The following is an 11,091-nucleotide window of genomic DNA, read 5'->3' as shown; positions in this document are numbered from 1 at the left end:
TGCTAAAACACAAGCATTTTAATCATTATTATTCTGTTAATAGGTAATATAAGGGTAATGAAAATTTACAAACTTTGTGTCTTAAACCCTCAGTTGGAAAAAATATAGTCTGTCTTATATTAGCTAACATTATTAATACTTTGTTCTTTAGGGCTTGATCCAAAGGCCACTGAAATCCATGGTAAGACTAACTGATTTCAATGGCTGTTGGATCACGCCCACACACAACCATTTGTATGAGCATCCCAAACTGCATTACAAAGGAAAGTACATATCTTTATTTCCCATTTACTGTGTTTAATTTTTACCCAGTTTTCCAACTGCACCTAGAGATACTATCTTGCGTTTGTTAAAGATTTAAAGATACTGGTGCTTTTACATAGAGGTGTACACATGTAGATGTACAAAGCCCTAATTGACTCTGTTTCTTCTTTTCTGCATTCTATTAGTGATGTTAAATGTTGGCAGAAAGACTGATTTGTTATATGTGTTGTTCATGATTTACTGGCTATGGCAAAAACAGGTTCACCTAGAGAGGCACTGTAGACATACAAGCTGAAACCATCTTGCAAGGGGTTAAGTTTGTAATCACTATCTAGTATATTCATAATCCCAACCACAGCCCAGTAATAGAAGAGAGTGGATCTAGAAGGTGCAGGAGGAGATGTGTTTATGTGTGTGTGCATGGTTTTTTTCTTTCATGCATCTATATTGCCTTCTATTCTACTGGAATAAATCTTTTCCATTTTGAGCAGAAATCTGTATACTAGTTATCCCCTATGGATAGTTGCAAAAAGACCTTTACTAGGACAACCACCTTTTAAAAACAGTTCTACTGAAGATTTCATTCAGGAATATTTTTTGCTTATTGGCAGATGGGCAGATGAAAGAATGGGCAGATAGTTGGAAATCAAACTTTCTCCCCAGTAGAAGCAAACCTGTGGAGCCCGAACAATGGAAATAGTTGATGATAGTCTACTTGAAAATGGAACCGATATTTCTGCTCTTTTTTGTGATATTATCTTGGAAAATGATACATTTTTCTGTGTGGATGACTCACCTCATCCTGCTAAAGGTATGTACATGAAAATACATTTTTTCAGAAAGCAACAGTTTGAGCTGAAAGTAAAATCAGAGATATTTTAAGAGAAACAGGTACTCAGAGGTTTTTTGAGGCAGAGCAAAAACAAGCATTAGCTGATAAATTCAGATAAGCAACAGACTAGCAAGAAATTAATATGCCCTGTCTCTTCAGTTTATAAACATGGCAGGAAAGAAATATAAAGCTAAAATGAAAAGATAACAATAGTGATACCAAGTCAAAATACAGATAGCAACACTTGAATGCTTAATAATATGTACATACTTTGTAGTACTACTGGAAAATTTAATAACTGTGGAGTTATATGATTATATGCAGCATATGAAAGTGATTAACATGATATATGTCATGCCTAAAAAATTACTAATATACTAAAGTAATACAAATTGCCATTTATTTTTGGTTCTTAACATGAGTTCACTGTAATTTAAATTGTGCTTTGCAATGCTTATTTTTGAGTAGCATGTACTTTTGAGTAGCCAAATATAGTTCTCAAAGTGTACAGTGTATTGAATATATTGTACTTAAACATTATACAGTTCAGGTAGATCAGAATCAAACTCAGAATTTACTTCCACCAGTTTTACTTTGGTGTAAAGATACCAGCTTCAGTGGAATTGCATACAAGAAAAGTCCACTGCCTTGAGTGTTGAAGCAGCCTTTTGATTAACAGATTAGACCTACTGATAAAAGCTAATACAGTACATGATCTGCATATTTCGTAACTAATTCTTTATTGTGGCAATTTTCAGATTTGCATCAGACAGTTCGGATTCTGCTGTATTCCTTGATATTTTTGCTCAGTGTGTTGGGGAACAGTCTGGTAATTACAGTGCTGATAAGAAACAAAAGGATGAGGACAGTCACTAATATATTTCTGCTGTCACTGGCTGTCAGTGACCTGATGCTTTGCCTTTTCTGCATGCCATTCACCCTCATTCCTAACCTGCTGAAGGATTTTATCTTTGGTAGTGCTGTTTGTAAAACTGCCACCTACTTCATGGGTAAGTCTCTCAACTGTAGCATTTTATATTTGCTCTAAAGATGAACCCATTAAGGTTTGTGAAATGCTAAATAAGGGCCAGATCTTTTAATGTGCTAAGATATCCCAACCCTGGTTAAACAAAATTGAGTAAATGTTAAGAGCTCATGGGAAAGATCATCACTATGAAATGCAAGTAGCACAAGCAGCGACTAAAACCTCTAACATACAGAGGTAAAAACTTTTTCTGTGCAAGTAAAATGGACTAGAAGGAGTCCTGTTATGAAGAGTGAGGGTAACACCCATTTATAATGAGCAGAGTGTTCAGAGTCAAATCTGCTCACTTCGGAGACAAATGGTTTTACCTTTGTTGGACCAGCAGAGTCAATACAGAAATAAGGACTCAGTCTTGCAAGGTGCTGAGCTCTCTAGCAGTGAAACCTTTGGAATAGGCTGAGTGTTCACTACTTTACAGAATCAGCCTGTAGGACGGGAGCTGCATTCAAGGCCTTTATTATCAGCAGAGCAGTTAACAGTTTGGATTGCTGGGCAAATAGATTACGATTGCACAACCATAACCAAGGGCAGAATTGTCTACTCCTAAGTGACAAATGAAAAGGGGGAAAACCCAGCCAGGTTTCGGCCTCCCTGTCGGGGCCTGAGGAGGTGGCAGTTTGTCACACGCACACTTTTATTTGTAAATGCATCAAATATTTCCAGAAGTCAGTGAACAACAATAATTATGGAGCCTCACAATACAATTTTTACACTCACTTTGAAAAAGCAATATCACTTTTAAAATGCTTTGGCTGGACATTGTTCTTGTTACAGAGCTAGATCCAGGAGCTGCAGGTAGACTGGTTTATGAAGCAGCTGCAAGCCACAATCTCTCACTTCAGAAGTTTTACTTAAAAAAATGTAAAGTAACAACAAAGCCATTTTGAAAAGCTTTTTTTTTTCAAATCTCAAAAGTGACCCTTAGCAGTTCATTACAAAAATGTATGCATGTATGTCCAACCTGCATCCTTCAAAACTATGAGGTAGTATGAAAGTTCACTTCTAAAGTGTGGGAATGGGAAGTCAATATCTTTCTTTAGATACAAATCAATAACACTAAAGTCCATATTTAAACAAATTGTAATGAATACTGACATGACGAAAATTACTGAAGCATTGATATTTTTACTTATTTCATTATAAACACAAACTATCACATGCTAAATTATTCAGAATACACACACATCTATGTCTACACACACACATTCCAGTATGAAATTAAAAATTACAAAGTTAATTTTATCTTACAAATCAGAATGTGGATTTTCCTGTTAATAATTTAGGCCAATGGTGCTCAATCTTTTTCTTCCAGTGGGCTGGCTCAACCATGTACAGGCCGTATGCTGGCTGGATTCAGCCAGTGGCCCCAGTTGGGGCTGGCGGGGGGGGGCAGGGAGGGACGGGGCAGCCTGGCCCCAATCCAGCCCTGAAAGCAGGGATAGAAGGGGGCTTGACCTAGGTTCAGCTTGGCCCCAGGAGAGAAGGGGGCTTGACATGGATCCAGCTCCATTGGGGTGGGGGGAGGGTGGCCCAGCCTTGATATAGCCCCACAGGGCCTGGGGTTTTAAATTTGGCAGTGGTGGAGAGTGGCCATATTAAATTGCCACTATTCCCCTGTCACCAAAATTTCTAAATCTGAGGAAAGCCCCATGGGCTAGATACCATGGCTTCATGGGCCACATTTGGCCCACAGGCTGGAGGCTGAGAAGCCCTGGTTTAAGTTAAGAAAGGAACAATATTGATGAATAGTCCCTGACGTACACTGCATCTCCCATCCACTTAAACTGTCACTTTAGGATGCAAGAGGGTTATAAATATGAATACTACAAACTACAAATGATTTTTGGCAAGCAGCCTTTTATGTAAAAATGTTAATAACTTACATTTTTTTAATTCAAGAGAAAATAATTTCATACCAGAAAATTCCTATGCAACTTAGGGTTAAAGGGAAGGAATATTTCTAGTCATGCAGCAATTGTTATTTTACAATTATAATTCCCTGAGGTCACAAGAAAAAAATAGGTATAACACACTGTGTTTATATTTAATGCTATTTTTATATCTACTAGCAAGGAGGAAAAATTAACGTACATTTTATAGAATCAGGTTCTAATTCACTACTACACTTCCTTCAGTTTGGTACTATATGCCTCCACTAAAAGCTATGGAAGTTCATAATTGTGGTTATTTTATTTTATTTAAAACAAAAATATACTTATTTATTGCTATCAAATTAAATTAACTCCAGTGATTTCAAATGCCTGATTATATTTCAGCAAAGTTATATTAGCATAAGAACTGGAATAACAAATGAGTAGATAGTCATAGTAGGTAGGGTAGATTTGCATTGTATAGACTAACCAAAGAATGCATATTTACACACACACACCCTGCACACGCATACATACATATCTATCTAACAGCCTTTCATAGGCTAGAGTGCTTGTGTGCACACACACAGAGCATCTGATGAAGTGAGCTCTAGCCCACAAAATCTTGTGCTATATCTCTACTTTCATTGGTCTATGGCATGCAAATACCTGCCTTGTACATAAGGTAATGTAAGAATCTTATGTGACTGACCATTTACTTCTTGCCTTGGTAGAACAAAGACAAAAACTGTCAATTATTTTGTTTCATACATTTGTGTAGTTAAGTATAAATCTGGAATATAAGATTACAAAACCCAAGTACCAGAAGGCTGTCAGAGCTACTCCCATAGTTTTCTTACTGTGCATTATGTACCCAGAAGTTTAGGCAAGAATCTTAAAAAAAAACAACAACAAAGAAGAAGAAAAAGAGAGCCATCTGTTTTTTAAAAGAAGAACAGACATAATTTATTTCTTTGCTTTCCATGTCTAGGCATCTCAGTAAGCGTATCCACATTCAACCTGGTTGCCATATCTTTGGAAAGATACAGCGCCATTTGCAAACCTTTACAGTCTAGGGTCTGGCAGACAAAATCTCATGCTTTGAAGGTGATTGCTGCTACCTGGTGCATCTCCTTTACCATCATGTCCCCATACCCAATACACAGCAAACTGGTTCCTTTTACAAAACCGAACAACAGTACAGCTAACATGTGTCGCCTGCTTTGGCCAAGTGATGTCATTCAGCAGTCCTGGTAAGATATAATCGACTCTTAAATATCTGATAATTGTCTGGTATCAAATAAAATGACATGGTTGCAGCAAGCCTGTTGCAAATCCATTATTAACCATTAGAGAAAGTTTAAAATTCTAGTATGCTTGTTTAGAAAGTTCCATAGACTGCTAGTTCTTAAACTGCCTTTTTTCTCCTTTTAATACTGTCATTGCTTTTGCTTCACAAAGGTGATACATATAATATGCCAATAATGCTCAGACTACAGATGGTAAAACATCTGTTGCCTTTGTAGTGCTGCCCCCTACTAGTAGAGCTTAGTCCTCTACTCGTCCTTTTAAAGTGTTTTTGATCAAGTACTCTTGAAAAGCCATACACATCCACACCCGGTGCCCCTTCTATGAGTCATTCTTTGCCTACGTAGAACGGATGTAGTTCCAGTTGTCAACAAATAAGACGACATGCACATTGGAGAGAGAATAAATGTACTTGAAAATGGAACCAAGCTAATAACCTGGAGAGATTAGAGCAGAAATGTAAGCAGGCAATGCGAGGAGAAATCAGTGCTATTGAACACAAAGCCATATGCCACGAGACTGTGAATAAATGGTAAAGATACAACATAGGAATATAAGAAGGTGCAACATTGCATTGAAAACTAGTTTATATTTACCGTGTTTCCTTAATATTTCCTTTTTCACATAACCAAGCACTTTGGCTATCACAGGAACAGTATAGGGGTGTTGTTAATAACTTTAGCAGAACCTGGGAACAAGCCCATAGCTGGTACCACCTAGTACTCGTGCATCCACAGAAACATTTATTGTATGTTAATATTTTCAGTACTTATTATGCCTGCTATAATGAGCATGCATGAAAAGGAAAGTTAAAGAGTTAAATCCTATTTTCAGTTACACCAGCATAAATATAGGGAAACTCCAACGAGTGTGCACTAAAACTACTGACAGCAGAAAATGTTTAGGCTCAAAAATACACGATTGCTTTGTTAATAACATTTTTAAACAGAACGTCTCTCTGTTTTGATCTTTTAATAATATGGTTTGATGAATGTACTGCAAGGTGGATAGAAAACTGGCTGGACCATCCAGCTCAATGTCTAGCTGGCAGCCGGTATTACGTGGAGTGCCCCCAGGGTCAGTCTTGGGGCTGGTTTTGTTCAACATTTTCACAAATGACCAGGACGATGGGATGGAGTGCACCCCCATCAAGCTTGCATATGACATCAAGCTAGTGGCAAGTAGTAGATAGATTGTAGAATAAGGCTAGAATTCAGAGAGATGTCAACAAATTGAACCTAAAGAAATCTCATGAGGTTCAATAAGGAGAAGTGTAAAAAGTTAAGACAGAACAATGCCATGCACACCCATAGAGGCTGGGAACTGACTGGCTAAGCAGCAGCTCTGCAGAAAAGGACTGGAGGTTACAGTGGACAATCAGCTGCATAGGTTTGTTGTGAAGCAGGCTAATGGCACACTGGGCTGCATTAGCAGGGGTGTTACCAGCAGATCAAGGGAAGTGATTATTCCCCTTTATTCAGCACTGGTAAGGCCACATCTGGAGTACTGTGTCCAGTTTTAGGCCTCCCCCACCCCAACACTATAGAAAGGATATAGACAAGTTGAAGCATCCAGCAGAGGGCAATGAAAATGGTTAGGGGCTAGGGCACGTGACTTCTGAGGAGAGGCTGAGGGAACTGGGTTTATTTAGTCTGGAGAAGAGAAAACAGAGGTGATTTAATAGCAACCTTCAACTACCAGCAGGGTGGTCTGAAAGAGGATGGAGCTAGGCTGTCCTTAGTGGTGGCAGATGCCAGAACAAGAAACAATGGTCTCAAGTTGCAGCACGGGAAGTTGAGGTTAGACAGGAAGACAAACTTTCTCAGGAGGAGAGTAGTAAAGCACTGGAAACAGGTTACCCAGACAGGTTGTGGAACTCCATCCTTCAAGGTTTTGAAGAGCAGACTAGACAGCCCTGGCTGGGATGATATAGTTGGGGATGGTCCTGCTTTGAGCAGGGAGTTGGACTAAATGATCTCCTGAGGACCCTATGCTAATATAATAGAATCAAAGAAAATTAATGTCATACAGAACAACATTTTAATAATACATTAATTGATTACAATGTGTAATAAATAATTGAGTTTCCTTCAAAGTGGATTTCCCACTATGTGAATAGTTCAGTACCAAAACAAAACAAAAATCCAGCCTCAGTATGTACCATTTTTCCTTTAGAATGGGCATGAAGCTGGAGGTGAAAAAAATACCCATCTCATTGCCTTGCTCTGGGTGGCATGTTGTTCTGAGGATGGGCACTGTCCTACTTCAGGAACATAGGAATCACCAGTATCAGCATCTCACTTACGTACTAGTAGGTGGTTTAAGTTTCCATTTTCATAAAAAAAATACACCACAAAGCCATTAAACTACTTCTAATAGTCAAATATTGAACAGGCACAGACTGAAGCATCTTCTAATCCCTTAATTGTTGCCTGTTCCATCAGGGTAGAGATGCTCCGAGTTGGCAAAGCAGAGAAACCAGAACTGCTTTTGTTCTCACACTATTTCTTCTGTGGGGAAAAATGGGATTTTCCAGCCTCTAGCACTGCCAAAGCAGCCTACCGTGCATTTAACTAATGAGACATCCAAGTCATTAAACAGAACACAAAACGTGTAGCTGCTTTTCTGTGTTTTTGCTGATCCTCACTCTCAGAAGGACTCTTCTGTGGCTTCCACAGGTACACATTTCTGCTACTCATACTCTTTCTTATACCTGGGATTGTAATGATGATTGCATATGGCTTAATTTCCTTGGAACTATACAGAGGAATTAAATTTGATGTCAGCCAGCGCAAGTCTTCACGAGGTAACAGCACAAATGAATTATTTGTTTGTTTGTTTGTTTGTTTATCTATTTATTTTTAAATAACAGATGTTAAGATGTGAACAGTAGAGCCAAGCACACAATTTATTCCATAAACAGTCATTTCTGCTGGCATAATGTCCATGAACCGATTACAAAATTCATATTGGATGCATTCATTTATTAAAATTATTAACATTATCTGCAAAGAATTCAGCTGGGATATTAGATTTGTAATTCCACTGGGCTAATTACATAATGGAGTAGATAATGTGCCTGCTTGCACATTCAGTGAGTTTTGCACTAAGGCTTTGGACATACATTTCTTTGTAGTGCTACAAAAGACCATAATGCTACAAACATTAAATGCTATGGAGGTATGCACGTGGACCCAGACAGCTCCCTGGCTTCAGAGGTATACTCTCCAGCTGGGGGACAACAGAGGGCTGCTCCTTTGCCCCCCTTGACCCAACCACCCCTCCCAATCCCCCAACACCTGTCAGTAAGCTAGATCAAACAGTTTGCCTTCACCCACTCCGGGAGCAGCAGCCACCAGGAGCAGCAGCTGTCACAGACTGCTGCTCCCCACCCCTGGCACCCTAGTTTTAGGGAGCAGCAACAACCTCACTGCCACTGTAAGACAAACACAAAGCCAATGCTTTTGTGGCAGCAGGATCCCAGCATGGCTGTGACAGCTCATCACCATAGTTGGGCAATCTGTCAGGGAGCCAGGCACTCTCCTTCCCCCTTGGATATGGTGAGGGAGAGCAGAGGACTGTGGGACATTAGAGAAAGCATTCCTATAGCCATAGATGACCCATAGGAGTTGACAGTGTTGGGGCAAAACTCCATGCTACCCCAGTTGCTGCTGGGTGCTGGCTCCTGCCTTGCTGCCAGCACAGAAATTGCACCACCCCACTGCTGCTGGGCCCTGGCTTCGGCCAGGCTGAAGCTGCAGCCCCAAGCCCAGCCACCAGCACGGAAATCTGGAGAGGTATGTGCCTCCTGTGCCCAACCCCCCCACATTGTCTGTGCCAGTAGCAGAAGTTCCTTTGTCAAAGAAGAACATTTTTGTGGTGGAACCACCATTTTTGTGGCACTATAGATGGCTTGCACGTGTCGTGCTTTAAAAAGTGAGTTACTTGGCCATCTTACACGTGGCCAAGTAACATGACAGGAATTGTAACATTAACATATACATGTAATTCAAAAGTTACTTCTGGCAAAAGTTAACCACTCTCTCTCAATATTCTGTTTTCAACAGTACGTAGAGTTAAGGCCTCTGAACGTTTCTGGAAAGGGTCCCCAAATGGCCGTATAGCTGAGTGAATTACAATTTAATTTAGAACTGGAAGGCCTTTTTTCTTTTGCTTTTTTTACCACTAGCTGCTCAGCATCAATGCATGTCATTGCTCACTTCAGAATTTAGGCTGCATTCTTGGATTTATACTTTGCTGCTGTTCAGAAATGTTGTGTGACCTATTCATGTACATGCAGAAAGAAAAGCCAGCACTGGCAGTAACAAGTATGAAGATGGAGATGGGTGCTACGTTCAGAAGATGAAAAAGAAGAAAAAGATGTCACTGCAACAGCTCTCCAGCACCAGCAGCACCAAAGTAGACAGGGCAAGAAGCAACACTTCAACAGCCAATCTGATGGCTAAGAAGCTTGTCATCCGCATGCTGATGGTGATAGTGATGTTGTTTTTCCTTTGCTGGACTCCCATCTTCAGTGTAAATGCATGGCGTGCATTTGACACTGCTTCGGCAGACCAGCTTCTGTCAGGAGCTCCTATCTCCTTTATTCATTTGCTGTCCTACACTTCTGCCTGTGTGAACCCCATCATCTACTGCTTCATGAACAAGCGCTTCCGCATGGGTTTTCTAGCCACTTTCACCTGCTGTACTAAGCAAAAGCCCCCTGCAATAAGAGGAGAGATGGTTGATGAAGAAGAGGGGAAGACGACAGGAGCGTCTCTCTCCAGGTGTTCTTACACACACATGAATGCCTCTGCTCCCCCATGAGCTGCCACAGAAGGAGCTACATTTGGCCAAATTCAGTTACTTCTCTTCTCCTCTGGTCTTGGAAAGGTGATTAGAGTTTGACTCATAATGTGACCTAGTTCTGAAGATATCAAAACACCTCAGTTAAGCAATCAAAACTGATAGGAAAGGCAGTGGGAATGTGAGAAATGGATGCTGCTGCTTGTCTGGGCTTTTTTAGCATGTCTTTTAAAAGCAGACTGGAAATACTGGGCTAATATTTGCTCTGAAGTTTCCTATACAAATATACTGTAACCAAGAGGGTATCTTTGCATCATCAGTTTAGCTCACTCATTTAAATGGAAAATTGAATGTTCCAGATACCATTCAGAGTATTTCTTGAAATTTCCAAGATGCTAAAATCCTCCTTATTAATTGCATTATAAATTGGTATTTTTACATGCTACCATTAGATATCCATGTCATGAAATCAAAATCTGTATGTTATTCTGATAGCAGTTTTTCCTGTTATTTTTGCTGAGGTACACCTGTTTTTAAATTAATTGAACACCAAGGCAAAGATGGAAGCAATGGGAAAGGCTATATATCCAAAGCACCGCTTAAAACAAACTTTAAGTAGATGAATTTTATTTTTTAAAATTAACAGCTATGAATGTAAATGGAATATACTCTTCCTTCAAATAGAAACCTATGACAAATTTTAAAGTACATGTAATAGAATAGTTTTGCGTAACTGTGATTTGAACAGGAAATAAAAGGACGAAGGGTTGACTTTCAAAGTTGGCCACAGACGGTGACAAACTTACCTCTCTCCCTCTGTGTATGCATGGGCAAAGCCCAAAACTAGACTGTTTTGAATATAAAAGCATTATTACTAGCATACACACGTTAGTGCACAGAGGTATTTGCATATAGAAGTCTGCACACAGGCACCAAAGACTGGGATGGAGTCTTCTCAAAAAATA

The 11,091-nt window shown here is 39.6% G+C and overlaps 1 protein-coding gene across 1 annotated transcript; it reads left to right on the top strand.

Annotated features, from left to right (window-relative positions):
* The first annotated feature begins 942 nt into the window (after window positions 1-942).
* Window positions 943-10,147, top strand: CCKAR (cholecystokinin A receptor). Its single transcript, XM_090034694.1, has 5 exons — window positions 943-1,075; window positions 1,855-2,106; window positions 5,004-5,265; window positions 7,999-8,126; window positions 9,621-10,147. Exons 1-5 carry the CDS (start codon window positions 955-957, stop codon window positions 10,145-10,147), a joined length of 1,290 nt encoding a protein of 429 aa, XP_089890820.1. The 5' UTR covers window positions 943-954.
* Window positions 10,148-11,091: the final 944 nt, after the last annotated feature.

This window comes from Crocodylus siamensis, chromosome 2 (assembly GCF_052110815.1).
Source record: "Crocodylus siamensis isolate JL-2025a chromosome 2, ASM5211081v1, whole genome shotgun sequence".
Classification (NCBI taxonomy): Eukaryota; Metazoa; Chordata; order Crocodylia; family Crocodylidae; genus Crocodylus; species Crocodylus siamensis.
This window is presented reverse-complemented; position numbering and strand designations above follow the sequence as displayed.

Bases quoted from the DNA above. Each gene is read 5' to 3' on its own strand.
- CCKAR (XM_090034694.1), top strand. From the start codon at position 955: ATGGAAATAGTTGATGATAGTCTACTTGAAAATGGAACCGATATTTCT. The intron at 5,266-7,998 runs GTAAGATATAAT...TGGCTTCCACAG, and splicing joins GATGTCATTCAGCAGTCCTG to GTACACATTTCTGCTACTCA. The intron at 8,127-9,620 runs GTAACAGCACAA...ATGTACATGCAG, and splicing joins CCAGCGCAAGTCTTCACGAG to AAAGAAAAGCCAGCACTGGC.